General features: G+C 39.8%; 1 protein-coding gene across 6 annotated transcripts; it reads right to left on the bottom strand.

Moving 5' to 3' along the window:
- Window positions 1-722: 722 nt before the first annotated feature.
- Window positions 723-14,712, bottom strand: csf1ra (colony stimulating factor 1 receptor, a). Of its 6 annotated transcripts, none has more exons than XM_010896828.3 (21): window positions 14,599-14,712; window positions 12,476-12,766; window positions 10,995-11,282; window positions 10,711-10,853; window positions 10,409-10,574; window positions 10,000-10,195; window positions 7,994-8,109; window positions 7,746-7,857; window positions 7,331-7,530; window positions 6,972-7,063; window positions 6,663-6,789; window positions 6,325-6,429; window positions 6,086-6,196; window positions 5,746-5,908; window positions 5,385-5,464; window positions 5,167-5,276; window positions 4,944-5,066; window positions 4,745-4,856; window positions 3,856-3,955; window positions 2,367-2,481; window positions 723-2,181 (listed from the first exon to the last, which is right to left on the bottom strand). In XM_010896828.3, exons 1-21 carry the CDS (start codon window positions 14,648-14,650, stop codon window positions 2,011-2,013), a joined length of 2,973 nt encoding a protein of 990 aa, XP_010895130.2. In that variant the 5' UTR covers window positions 14,651-14,712; the 3' UTR covers window positions 723-2,010. The 6 variants fall into 6 exon arrangements, with proteins under 6 accessions (XP_010895130.2, XP_019901583.2, XP_010895131.2 ...); XM_020046024.2 differs by having other exon boundaries at window positions 10,717-10,853; window positions 12,476-12,763; window positions 14,599-14,709; XM_010896829.4 differs by having other exon boundaries at window positions 12,476-12,763; window positions 14,599-14,709.
- Window positions 14,713-14,778: the final 66 nt, after the last annotated feature.

The raw sequence follows: 14,778 nt of genomic DNA on the forward strand, positions 1-14,778 counted from the left end.
GTGGATTGACATCCGGGCTTCCCCTGGAAAGGGCCACAGTGTCGGTGGAAACCCCTGTCTCAGCTCTAAGGTTTTACACTGCTATATTATTGTGCCGGGGGAGTAGGCTCAGTTTTTAGAGGGTCAGTTAGGTTTTATAGTCTCCGGACACATTCATTTAGTAATTATTACGTTCACCCAGCACAGCCAGAAGAGCACAGGTCACCCCTCCTAGCCTGGTTCCTCTTTAGGTTTCTTCCAGAATTTTGGCCCCTTTTGTAAAAGCACTTCGTGACAAGTGCTGATGTAAAAAGGGCTATAAATACATTTGATTGATTGATGGTGTTATGTTTAAGGAGAGTTACCTAGAGAAAAAAGGAGCTCTGAAATAAAAATTAGTATATTTTTACCTGGCCCTCTCTGAGCTCCTAAATCATAATTACACCATAATACCATAGAATATAATCCTTCTTTTTTGAGATCCTATGAATGTTCCTGTCATGATTTCTATTCAATTATATTGAAATTCCCAGCCTGGTGTCAGCCAGAACAATGAGAATGAGAGCAGGGTGCATTAGGTACAGAGTCAAATTCAATAAGTATCTTTCACAATTTGGACAAATACTTAATTGATTTCAAATGACATAGCCCTCTCCCTAACTGAAATTTTAATATTAACCACTGTCAGTTTGAGATTTGCAACAAAAACGAAACTAAAAGGATTAAATGACAAATGATCTGTGTTTTGCTGTCAAGCAGTAACGTGAAAATAAAGGTAGATTTATTCATTTACATTATTACATCAAACATAAGGTATATATCAACTGTTAATCTTCTCTTTTCTCCACTGCAACATTATTCAAAATAAAGTCACATCCAAAATGATTGGCACCTTGATAAAGGTAAGCACCCTTATTTTTGGATTTGGTGCACCCTCCCCTTGAAAGGATGACAGCACTGAAGCTTTTCCTGAGAATCCATGAGCAGAGAAGTAGCCTATAGCGACTAAACTGGAGGATCTCTGACAACTTCAGGCTTTTTGGCTTCCGCTGGTCCTGGGGCTCTTGTTAAGGCTCTCTGCCAGGAAACTGAAACTTGGCCGCAAGTACAGTTCATCTTACTGTAAATGACCCAAAGAAACATATTGAAATCCAGTACATATTGAAAACAGTAAATTCCCACCAATCTTTATGAAAGTACAATATATTCCTCATGTTAAAAAATGACATTAAAGCTCATTGTGTTTTTCATACAGCCTTTTTTGTTCACCTTTTTAAGGGGGCCATTCATCGTGGAGGTGACTGGGTGCTAATAATTAGTCTGTCTTACAACAATTGTGATGTGTTACTGACATAAACTGTAGCAGTTTGCTGAGACATGGATTTTATCTGCAATCATCATAATTACAGTAGGCAGTGTTAGCTGAATGCTACATTCAATAACTACAATGGCTAGAAAATTGAGATACAAAACAGAACACATGCTTTTGTTAAAGTAAATAGCATCCCAAAAACATGTTTCATTGGTCCACGTAGCATGTTTAAACTGAACGACAATGGGGTCCTCAGTTTGAATTTAACAAGTAATCTCAAGCACATCTCCATGGTGGTTCAAAAAAATATATAATGTACATCCAGTATACATATGATTGAGATCAACACAGTCTTTTCAGTCAGTGTAAATACATCTTTGGTGCATAGATTCTAGAGAGACAATCTTAAAACATACAAAGTAAATAATGTACAATAAGGCCTAATATACTGTAAGTGTATTTTGGGTATAACTCTGTGGTTAAATTCTCTCTGTTCATTTCTAAGAGTAACACATTATTTCCAGTCAGCGAACACTGTATATATCCAGTCACTCTCTGCTGCCTGTCTTTGTCCCTACCAAAATAGGGTTTTCGGGAAAGAACTGCTTTAGGAAAATATGCCACATTTCTACAGAACGTTTTTACAAAAGCAGCTTAAAGAAAGAATGTTAAAGAATTATGGATCAGAAACGGTATATTTGGATCTTGCCAGGGCATTTTCAGCAGAACTGATAGTTGTTGGTCTTCATCAGCGGTTGCTCCTCCTCTTCATTCTCACATGACTGGTCACAAGAGCCATCACAAAACTTTGTCTCTTCATCATCAGCACATGGATCTAGTTCTTCACCCTGCATGTCCTGCTCTTGGACGTTTTGGTATGTCACCTGCTGCTGAGAGGGGAGAGAAGGACAGTTATCCAGTACATTTGAAAATAAACTTAAAACCTAATCGTGTTGCCTTGCCTTCAGACAATCCTTCACCGGTCGATCCACTCCCACAATGGATATTCACTGTTTTCTATTCTAACAGAGGTCAACCACGGTTACGAAACACATTCATTCACGCTGTGTTGTACCTGGTCTGGATGTTTTGGCTCCTCCCCCAGTAGTCTTTGAATCAGTTGACTGATCTTACTGAAAGTGGGGCGCTCCATCGGTTCCAGATTCCAGCACGATTTCATGATGTCATACCTAGTGGGGCAGCGATATCATGTTGGTACCAGTAATGATGCAGTATTCAGTGTCGCGGTTGAGCCATCACAGCCGCTCGGCCTCCGGTGCCCATACAGGTACATGTGTCATATACCGTGACCAGAATGTACATTGTCCTCATTGTAAAATATTTTTTTACTTAATAATAGTCTGAAGGGAGAAATGACAAATATAGGTTATTACAAATGTCCCCCAAATGATTGTTAAAGGTACCTAGCTGGGATAAGGGCACCAAATAATTTCCTAAGAGATTCCAGAACACATGGAAAGTGAACTCAATTCACACATGATTTACAATAGGTATGGGATCCAATGTTCTACGAGATTTTCAGTTTCTTTGCAATTTCTCGCATGGAATTGCCTTCATATTGAAAAATAATACTCTGATGAGTTTCAGAAGAAAGTTCTTTGTTTCTTGACATTTTGAGACTGTAATCAAACCCACAATTCCTGATACTTGAGATACTCAATTAGTCTAAAGCAGGCCAGTTTTATTGGAACACAGGACTGATGGTTGCTGATCACTGGCCTCTGTATGACTATGTAGATATTCCATAAAAAATCAGCAGTTTCCAGCTACAACAGTCATTTACAACATTAACAATGTCTACACTGTATTTCTGATCAAGTTGATGTTATATTTCTTTCGAAAAAAATATTTCTAAGTGACCCCAAACATTTTGAACGGTGGCATATGCGCCACAAACCCCACTATAGTTCTTCCAGTGTGCTCCCTGCCTTAACCGTGAAATGGCTGTGTTCTGGGCTCCTGTCTGCTGATCATGTGGCTAATACGCAGAACATGCCTGACCAAGGACTGACTCACACCCACACAAAGGGTACCAGATAGCGCGGTCCTGACTCAGTCTCTGTATTCTTGTCTCACTGTCTCCAAGCCCAAGACAGTTATTCCGGGTACTGTGACAGCCGCAGCAAATCAACACACACACACACACACACAGACACACACACACACGTGAAGCTTTGGCGATAAAATAAAATCTACTCTTTCTTATTCCTGTGGGTCCTTTGATTGTAGAGGGGAGCATTGTAGCTTTTCCATTTGGGCTCAGAGGACTCCAACCGAGTAATATGTAATCAGACATGCTTAATGCATTTGCACAAAAATATATCTTTCTTACAAATGCTGAAAAGAGGTTATGACTGGAAGATACGTGAGTTTTTTGTTCAGTTTTACATAATATTTGAAAAGGATATTGTTATGTACATTCATTTGTATCTAAATGAAGCTAACTCCAGTGGAATAAATATTGTGCCTTAATCCTTAAACACATCCACCCTCTTGGCTTGGTGACAAGTTAGTTTAAACATTAAAGACATTCTGCAACTTACATTTCTGGAGCGGCAAAGTCTGGCCGAGACATCTGATACCCACACTTTATCATCTTGTAGAATTTTGTATCCACCAGGATATTGGGGTAGGGGCTCTTCCCTAAAGATTTCAAGTAAAACACATGCATTTTCAGGTGTAAGGGGAGGTTTTTACACAATTATTAAACAATTATAATCCACACTACAAAAGGTTGTGTTCTCAAGCACTAGTAAAATGTTCATTTGTTTATTAGGATACAGTCATAATGTTGCCCCCCTCAGTTGCTGCCCTCAACATCATCATTTACAGCTTCCAGATGACCACATGCTCTGAAATGTATAACCGCCAACCCCAATTAAAATCTGGTTCAGGTATGCAGAGGGAGATGCCCTGCTCTGTTTTATTATGATGGATGTACCTTTATAAACCAATGATTAGTTGGCAAGGTTTGACTTTTGAAATCCATCAGCTAATTTGTACCATTTAAAATAGGACGGATAAATACTAGATAATACAAATAAATACTTCATATTTCTAAAAATGGGAAATTTTAATAATGGTTATATTAGACTACTTTTTGATAGTTGGAAGAAAACCATAGTACAATTAAAAGTATCTAGGTTCTATAAGGCTATAACTGACACCAAGCACTCCATTCCTAACAAGCAGAAGTTCTAGATTTCAGAGGAAATGGAAAGAGACGCTGTGGTCTGATTTCTGCTTTTTTTTTTTTGTGAAGACACCAACGTCTGAGATTTGCAACAGTTTTCAAGCTTTCTTTTCAGCTCCTGTTACTTTGGCTAATATAATCGTAGAGAAGTGATGTTTCTGTTAAACTCAAGCTGTAGAATTTTTTCCCCAGGGAAGAAATGCAACTATGTTTTGACTTTCATGTTTATGTCAGCTCACCCAGCGAGAAGATCTCCCATAGCAGAATCCCGTAGGACCAGACATCACTCTGCACAGTGTAGATACAGTCGAAGATACTCTCTGGAGCCATCCACTTCACAGGCAGGCGAGCCTGTTGATACATAGTGAGGGAAGATATGCAAAACAATACACAGTGATTTTGTTTACTTTATGTTGTGTAGGAAAGTTGTCTGCTCACATTTCCCTTCACCACATAGTTGGAGTCGTTCATGATGTCACGCGCCAGGCCAAAGTCACAGATCTTAGCAACATGGCGGTCTGTTAGGAGAACGTTCCGGGCTGCCACGTCCCGGTGAATGCACTGCGATAAAGAGACAAACGGAGAGACAGACATTAAAGTAGCTTATCATAGCGCAACACATATCTGGTTACAATTTCACAAGCTTTGTTTTGAGACTCACATTCTTGGCTGCCAGGAAGTCCAGTCCCTGAGCTACCTGATGGGAGAATCTCAGCAGGTCATCCATGTCCAAAGGCCATGAGTCCGGACCACCTTCGTCACACACAGAGTCTGATGGAATGGAACAGAGCAGAACTTTGACGAAAAACATTAAACCAGTTGAAAACATGCAACGACTGGTGCTGAATAAATGAGAAGGAAGTGTGTCAGATCATTTACCCAGAGAGGAGCTGATGTGCTGGCGGGCAGGCCTCATCTCCAGATAGCTGTCAGAACACACACTGGAGATCCCACTGTCACTGGGTGGAAGGAATAAGGGCGAGGGTTGCAGATATGACACCAAGTGGCTCCAAGCCTAGTTACTCTCTAGGTTTCTTCCTAAATTCTGGCCCCTCTTTGGGAGGTTTTCCTAACACTGTTGTGGCTTGCTCCTTGGGGTTTCAGTCTGGGTGTTTTGTAAAAGCACTTTGTGACATCTGCTCATGTAAGAGCTTCATAAATAAATTGTATTGATCGATTGATGATCTCTGAATACATTGATGTTAAAGGTTGGTGAGGGTCATGTGCATATGATGCGCACCTTCTGATGAACTGATTCTTCTCGCTGAGATTCTTGTAGTTGCTGGTCTCTTCTGGGACCTCGGGCATGTTCATGACAAAGTTCAGAAAGGTCTCCTGCTTGTGTCGAAGGAAGTTCAGAAGGTCTCCATGACTACAGTACTCAGTGATCACCAGTACAGGTCCTGAGGGAACATTTTTGGAAACTGAAACATTTTGTTCTCATTCGATTTTCCACATATTGCATTTACATTTAAGTAATTTAGAATTTGTTCTTATCCAGAACGATTTAAGGCAGTGAGTGCATACATTCCAAGACTTGATATAGGGTGGTATATTTAACGAGAGGTCTTCGTTCTCACCCGCCTGAGTGCAGGCTCCCAGCAGGTTGACAATATTCTTGTGCTGTCCCAGGTGACTCAGGATTTTCAGTTCTGACATCAGAGCTTCTCTCTCATCCGAGTGGGCACTAGCTGCAGGAGGGGAGAGATAAGCCAATCACACGACACTTCTGTACCACTCTAGTCTGAACACAGTTTCTTAAACTTTGATCAAGTCTATTCTAGAACTAAGACGATTGTTCTGATCAATGGATTCTGACCTTTGAGCATCTTGACAGCTACTCGCATCACATTGTCTTCCTTTCCCAGGCCATAGGCAGTGGCCTCCACCACCTTACCAAAGGCCCCGGCACCCAGGATCTTTCCTGCACAGCCAACACATCATTTACACTACTAATCTAAATACAAGTTAATGTATATGTGTTTTTATACCGCATATATAGTGTCCAGTTATTCATCATACACTATGGAGTGGCTGTAACCTACTGGTTAAATATGTAACCACAGTTTTTTTCAATGTGTTACCCAAGAGTGGAACAGATGAATCTGAAGAATCAAAGTACTGCAATACCTTTTTAAATAAGGAAATGCGACTGACCTAGCTTGAGCTTATCTCTGGGAAACTCCCACTTTTCATTGTAAGGCAGCTGAGTTGGGTCAATGAACGTGTAGTTGTTTCCATCAGTGGCCTGAATGATCTTCCATCGGATCTCATATCTTGGTTTCTGCAAAAGGGAAAGAAATATTGGCCACACAGCCATTTGTTTGTGTCTAAGGTCTCTCCATTGTCTTTTTATCTAATGGTAAAAACAATGGTGAAATGGTGAAACAACCGATATCAGTGTATTACCTGGGTATATTTTAAATGCCAATCAGTATGTTTTATATTTTAGACAGTATGTCCTACCTGCTTATACTTGTAGAGAAGGATTATAAGGAGCAGGATGAGAATGGCCAAAATACCGGCTGCACCCAATAGGGTGGAGGTGAACAGTTTATCTATCCAATCAGAAAACAGTCAGAGTTAGAAGGGCTGCTAATGACCTGCACACTTTTCCATGTTAAGTAGCAGTCAACAGTTTAGACACACACAGCTTTGTACTGAGGAGGTTTAAGTAAAGCTAAAGTGAAAGATTATGTGAATGTCCCTACAAAATAACAAATAAACAGGAAGTTCATGTAACATTCATGAGATGGACTATCGTGACATTGTGAACTGGTGATTATATTCAGGATAACCATGGATCACCAAGAGTTGGCTTTTACCAGAAACTTCAATGGCAAAGGTGTCTTTGCTGACTCCAACCAGGTTAAAAGCCACACACTCCACGGTCATCCTATGGTTGGACTGCCCCACGGTCAAGACGCTCTCCACCTCGACCGCTCCGTATTCCTCCCTCTGGGTCTCAAACGTTTGGGCCAGGAGAGGCGTTGGCATCTGTACCCCTGTGGTGTTCTCATTGCACCTGTTCTCATTGGAAGAGGTACAGTTAGGATTTCTCTTTTGGTTATACAATCCAACATGTCATGGTTGATACTAAAGTCAAAGAGCAATTTCAGCAATTATTTGCCAGTTATTGTAATCTTTGCTCAATAGCTATGTCTCTCATTAACCAGTCATCATACTATTGCTGTAGTAACACGACTGCTAACTGCAGTAACCAAACATATAGACCCTTACGTTTCTCGTATTCCAAAACATTGGTACCAGAAGATGATGGGAGCAGGGTAACCCGATGATGTGCATGTGAGGGTGGTGATGTTTTCCCACCTCACCACGGCAACTGGCCTCTCTGCCATTCAAGAGAGTATATGGTAAACATTTGGACTTCTCACACGTTTTAAATTCAGATATGGTCAGGGGATGCTGTGCTGGAAATGACTTTTCCCAAGAGGGTATGGTTGAATGAAGTGAGAAACTTCACTTACGATACATTTGCACTTGGAATGTTATGGATCCGTTGGCCATGGCACTCCTGGCATTGAAAGTGTACTGGCCCTGCTCTTGTGCATTCATTCTCTTCAGCAGCAGGGTAGCAGAATATCTGAGGACGAACCAGGCAGACAAGTATTATAACATAATTTCAGATAATTTATCAGGACAAAAGAGGAAAGAGTGCAGATGTCGTGGTGCGGTCTGGTGAGTAATACATCCTACAGTAGTTCTCCTCTACCGCTGCTGCTCTGCCTCATCATGGAGGTAAAGGCTTATTTCCTTCCTTCCCTCTTCTCTTAAGGTACTATGTAACACACTGAAATATCTATCATTGCTGCTTCCCCATTCTGAAAAATTACTGGGTTCTTTTCCAAAAAGACTACCTTTGATATTTTAAGAAGACATTGTTCACCAGTAATTCATTTCAAAAGCCTTTTATTAAATTACTGATTTGATATTCTCTGTCAAACATGTTTAAAAATAACGAAACAAATTGTAGTCTGTAATTTTGTCTAACAGGGTGGACATTTGTAAGCGAGACAAAGATTAACATCGTGAAACATCTATAAATAGATTGAACCATGATGAAGTACTTAGCTTGGAGCTATTGTTTTTCCACATAAAAAAATGATGATACTGTACTCAACAAATATGATGTCATTGAGAAAAGGGACTTTTTAATTAAAGGAGAACTAATATGAAATAACAGGGTGGAAAGTGATTTAATGAACACACATAAAATGTTAAATATAACAATAATAACGACAATTTTCATGGGATTTCTTTTCATAGGACAGATTTTAAGTAGGACTACATAAAATAAAGGCTTTCAACATTTTATTATTGTATGCCTTATATTTCTCGTGGAAGTTGATGGGTATAAGGACTTAGGACATGGCAAAGTCACCTACTTTCGCTGAACTTGTTTTCTTCAAACAGTTTTCTTCCATTTTCAGATCAATATTTGTATGTTTTTAATAATTTATTTCAAATTCAGAATAAGCGGAAGATGATGGATTGGTGACTAATTTACATCTGCCTTTTATTTTACTCATGTACACCTTTCACTTTTACATTGCACTACGGTTGTATAGTTATTATTATTGATGTGTGTTTTCGTATAGTTGTATTACTGATTGATTGATTGTGTTATCTTATTTTTTTTAAATTATATTACTGTTACTTTTTAACTTGTAACTGCACTGTCGGGAGTAGGAAAACCAAGCATTTCATTGCCGTAACTTGTTTTTGCAAATGACAAATAAACCTTTTGAATTTGAACAAAACTCTTATTTTAATATGGTGAAACAATTACAAAAAAATCCAAGTAACATTTAATGTCTAAAAGTCAATTTTTTTTTAATGAAAGCAGGTGAGCAGGTTTTTTTTACTTTTTGGCCATTTTCTAGTATTTTGTGGTTCAAAACCTAGTGTGTCATACATAAAACAACCACCCTGTTACCCACTGATTGAACAACATTTATTTTTCTTGCATTCAGAACCATGGTTCTTTTAATGCCCAAATCACTTTTAGGTAACATCATACCAATGTATCAAGTTAATTTCAAGTCATTTGAAGATGTATTTTTTACTTGCTCACACAACCTGATGACTTATGTTGATTTTCAAATAGCAGTTGCTAAAGTTAGCTGTAATTTATAATGTCTGTTTAAGTAAATGGAATCATTATTTACAGTTTCCTTTGACCCATATACTTATTTTATGATAAGGAACCATCTACTAATATATATATATTAATTGGCACGTGCGTGTATTATTTTTGATATTATTTTATTATTTTAATATTTGGTGAAACAAAATGCAATTGAAAATGACTGATTTGGTAGAAGGATCCTATTATGAAGTTCACTTCTGATCCACCCTTTTTCCTCCCTTATTGTGTTGCTGACCAGGTCCCTAAACACCTTCCCCATACTGCCAGAGTAAAATCCATGCTCCATCGACATCTTCAACTGGCTGTTGTGAGAGTTCAACCCACCTGTTGTTGTAGCGTGTGAAGGTGTGTTCCTGTGTGGCAGAGGTGCTGGGTGTGTCCCAGTGCTGGGCTATGATCTGGGGGTAAGCCTCGACCAGGACACTGAGCTTTAAGTCCTCTCCCTCGTTCACCTCGATGGACAGGCCTTGGTGGGCCAGCTTGGAGGACAGTTGCGGGGCCAGACGGATGTAGGGTTCCTCTGGACAGGGAGACAGAGTGACATGCGGGGGGTTATTCCCTTTAACACAAACCTAAATAAAACTAACCAGAATATAGACGCACTTCCTGAACTTGTCCAATAAGAAACATTCGGTTTTGCATGTAAAAACATATTTGTTACATTCTGCACTAATGATTACAATCCAGTTCTTGAATGCCTGATTTCCTTTAAATTAGTTATCCAGTTACTTACCTACAACTAGCAAGGAGGTGGTGGAACTGTTTACTCCAGCCTCGTTAACGCCGATGCAGGTTATGTTGCCAGTGTCTGACTGGTCCACTGAGAAAATTGTCAGGATGCTCACAATGTCCAGACGGTTATTCTCCTCAGAGCTGACTTTCTCTTCTATGGTGAATCTCTATAGGATACAGGAAAACAATGTCTCATGCTTAAGAGTCGCTAGTATCCGTTGTTTTTTAAGCAAACAAATTAGGACAGAGATACATCAAATTGTAGCACAGAATAAATGGGCTCATTTCATAATCTCTGCTCACGCTTGCCTTCTTGGAGTTGTAAGTCCACGTGACATTATAGTTGAAGTTTGGATTGTGGGTGGTGCAGCGGATTATCAGCTTTTCTCCAACAATACGGACATACTCGTCGTTCTCCACGAACACGTACGGCGGGAAACGTAGCCCTGGACACAGAGGAACAATATCGACGGGATATAATAAAGAAGCGCAGTCTCTATGAACTTAGTGGGCCTGATCGAGCGTGTACACCGCGTCTTTAGCTGCGTTGAACTGTTGTATCTCTCCGCGACACTTAGCCTACTCACTTTGGATGACGTTGATGGAAAAAGCCTTGGAGATCATCTCCAGGCCGTTGAGCTTGGCAGTGCAGACGTAATCAGCGTTGAAGCTCGGGTGGAGGTTGCGGATGAAGATGCCTCTGTGGGGGTCGACTGTGTAGTTCATCCCTGGTGGTGTGGAGGTGTTGTTTTCCATGCGGAGACCGAGGTCTGTGGCCTCCGGGTCAGTAAGCAGGCAGGGGAGCAGGCAGTCCTCCCCCTCCTTCTTCACCACACGTAGGGCCGTGGTGCTGGTTGTGAAAAGGCCGGCTGGGTCTGGAGGTGGAAACAGTTGTTTTGAAATGGTGATACGCTGGTTCATTTCGAAAGTGTAGTTCTCGCCAAGGCATAAGAACAAATGTAGTTCTCGCCAAGGTCAATTAGAAATCTACTTATTTTCAAAAGAAAAAGCACATTTTCTGTCCATTAAAATATCAAAATTGATCAGAAATACAATGTGGACATTGTTAATGCTGTGAATGACTATAGTACATGGAAACAGATGATTTTTCATGGAATATTTACATTAGGCATACAGGGACCCATTATAAGCAGCCATCAATCCTGTATTCCAATGGCACATTGTGTTTGCTAATCCAAGTATATCATTTTATAAAGGCTATGTGATCATTAGAAAACACTTTTGCAATTATGTTACCACAGGTGAAAACTGTTGAGCTGATTAAAGAAGCAATAAAACTGTCTTCTTTAGACTAGTTGAATATCTGAAGCAAACGCAATTGTGGGTTCGATTACAGGCTAAAAATATCCAGGAACAAAGAACCTTCTTTTGAAACTGGTCAGTCTGTTCTTGTTCTGAGAAATGAAGAAATAAATTGCCAAGAAACGGAAGATCTCGTACAACGAGATATACTTCTCACTTCACTGAACAGCCCAAACTGTCTCTATCTAGAATAGAAAGAGGAGTGAGAGGCTCTGGTGCACAACTGAGCAAGGGGACAAATACATTATAGTGTCTAGTTTGAGAAACAGACACCTCACTGGTCCTCAACTGGCAACTTCATTAAATAGTAACTGCAAAACACCAGTCTCAATGTCAACAGTGAAGAGTCGACTTCGGGATTATTTCTGATGTGTATTCTAATGATCACATAGCCTTTTAAAACTATAAACTTGAATTAGCAAACAAAATGTGACATTGGAGCACAGGATTGGTGGTTGCTGATAAAGGGCCTCTGTACGCCTGTGTAGTCACAACATTTACAATGTCTACACTGTATTTTTGATCAATTTGATGTTATTTTAACAGGCAGACAATTTGCTCTTTTTTAAAAAAAAAACAAGGACATTTCTAAGTGAAGCCAATCTTTTGAATGGTTGTGTATGGGGAACAGATTTTACTGGTCAGTCCATCGCTCAGAATTAATTATAGGCAACGCCATAGCAAAATGACACAGAACACTCTACAAAGTTTAATAAAGTCTAACTCACTAGTTTGCTATGCTCACCTTTCACATAAACATGAACTGTGGAGACCAGGTTCGGGCGCTTGACATCCACGCTGGTATATTCACATGTATATGTCCCAGTGTGCTCTGCCGACAGTTTGTCCACTTTGAAGGTTTTGACAGTGCTGTTGCCCTTGGAGATGAATTTCCTATGTTTGGCCAACCGGGTGAGCCAGTTGACTGGCCCGTTGCCCTCACACCTCAGGACCAGTTGAGTGCCCTTGGTTAGCACTACCTCAGGCCCAAACACGAGTTGGGAGTTGAGCTTTATTACAGGACGCTGCCATTCTGCTGAGGTAAACAAAGAAAAATTATGTTATACCTAATGTACGGGCCAGTATGTATTGTTATTTACTAGCAATGCACGGACACAGTTTCGATACCAATCTTTTGATTAAGATGGACTACATCCTGACAATGCCTGCAAACCACAAACCCTGAGCCCAACCAATGGGGGTTAATTTTGGTCAACATTGTCAAGACAGGACTTAAACCTGAAAGTAGTTTCTTTATTTCAATTGGTTGTTTCTATCAAAACGTCAGAGAACTGAAAGTCATTGTGTTCACTGTATTCCAATTAATCTCAAACAAAATAGCAGGAAACACATTGCTGACCTGGGCTCTAATTATGCCTCTCTCACTTCTGCTTTTCTTGCTGAAACTAATCCTTAAGGCAACTAAGACAAAATCTATTGTTATGTGAGGAAGACAATGAACCCAAATTACTTCCAGGCTATTACTGTAAAGCCTATTAGAATAAGTGTCAAATAAAAAAGAGGAAACCTGGGAACAGAAATGCACCCTGGTTACCTAATGCAACAGCCCTATTAGCTCCATCATTACCAAAACAAACAAAATGTATGTAAAAAAATTTGTAAGAAATGCAAAATGTCCAGTTTGCCCCAAAAAATGAGTACCAGACAAAAACTAAGATTTTCTTGGGAGGGAAAGAGGGAGAATGATAGAAACAGAAGAAGCTGTATGGGTTCTAAAGACCATGAAGACGGTCACCCTCGGAGCGTGACAACTGCTGGTGATGTGCTGATTCTGGGACAAACAATGTCTTCTTTAAGACACTTCAACAACAGCTCTCTGGGGTAAAAGGCTTTGAAGAACTTCATCATACTGTGACTGCATGCGAAAAACATCTAACATCTTATTTTGCAAACACTTGGACGATCTTGGACCCTGTAGTGGTAGTCCTGTGTTATTTTTTTGTACATCCACCTGTTCGTAGTAAAACGTGGATCAGAAAACCACGTTTGAAAATATCAGTAAGGGTTTTGTTTGCATGAAAGCAGAAATGAGCTTCGTTGTTCAGCATATTTTGTTGTTTACCACTGTCCACAGCTCAAATGTAGATGGTCAGGAGGAGGGATCATGCTCATGGTTTTCTATTATTCAGCATTCTGGGTCTGATCTTACATACAAAATAGCATAACACCTTCCTCCAACTTCCCAGTCTACTTGTAAACAATCATGACCCCATGTCATGGAAACCACTTGCTTTTAAACATGGGCTTTTAAAGCTTACTGTGTTATGATAGTGGTTCTGTTCACATATTACACTCAAAACAACATATTACACATCCTGACAAAAATGTGAGGTTTAAATACATTTATGTTATTCACAAATGTCTTAGACTGCATTTTTAAAATTAAACAAAAGCATTTCAATCAAATGTTTTAATACAATCTTAGAAAAGCAACAGATGTTTCTGAAATATGATGACTGAGCAAGTGATGATGTGAACATTATGATCAGCTACTACCCATGTTTAACTACTGCATATGGTACAGCACACATTAATAATGGACAAATACAGGCTATGATGATGTGAACATTATGATCAGCTACTACCCATGTATAACTACTACATATGGTACAGCCCACATTAATAATGGACAAATACAGGCTGTAATGATGTATGATGATGAAAACCTTGCAAATGTTCACAAAACATTTTAAATCTTTCAAATATAACTTCAATGTTTGTTGACGCTGACTCTTGATGGTAGCATTTTGCCTGGATCCAATAGAATATGTCAAGAACAGAATCAAAGGTCTGTACTGTGGCTGTCCTCAAATGACCTACGTTAAACCCTCATGTATTTAATCTTACCTTGAGCTACTATGGGCAGGATCCCTAGAAGAAAGGCCAGGTAGAGCAGCATCCTGGACCTGCTCCAGACTTCTTGGTTAGACTGTATGTCTGGGAGTGTTTTGTCTGTGTCTAAGGACAGAAATTAGGTTAAATCTCTGCGTCACTCACGCAATCACGCACTTCTCATTTCTGAAGGGG

The sequence above is a fragment of the Esox lucius genome, chromosome 4, assembly GCF_011004845.1.
Source record: "Esox lucius isolate fEsoLuc1 chromosome 4, fEsoLuc1.pri, whole genome shotgun sequence".
Lineage (NCBI taxonomy): Eukaryota > Metazoa > Chordata > Actinopteri > Esociformes > Esocidae > Esox > Esox lucius.

What these genes read in the sequence shown, in the direction of transcription:
- csf1ra (XM_010896828.3), bottom strand. Translation starts at nt 14,650, where the DNA reads ATGCTGCTCTACCTGGCCTTTCTTCTAGGGATCCTGCCCATAGTAGCT. An exon ending in CAGAGATAAGCTCAAGCTAG is followed by an intron (nt 6,430 to 6,662) that starts GTCAGTCGCATT and finishes TTGGCTGTGCAG; the next exon opens with GAAAGATCCTGGGTGCCGGG. An exon ending in GACTTTGCCGCTCCAGAAAT is followed by an intron (nt 2,482 to 3,855) that starts GTAAGTTGCAGA and finishes CTGCCCCACTAG; the next exon opens with GTATGACATCATGAAATCGT.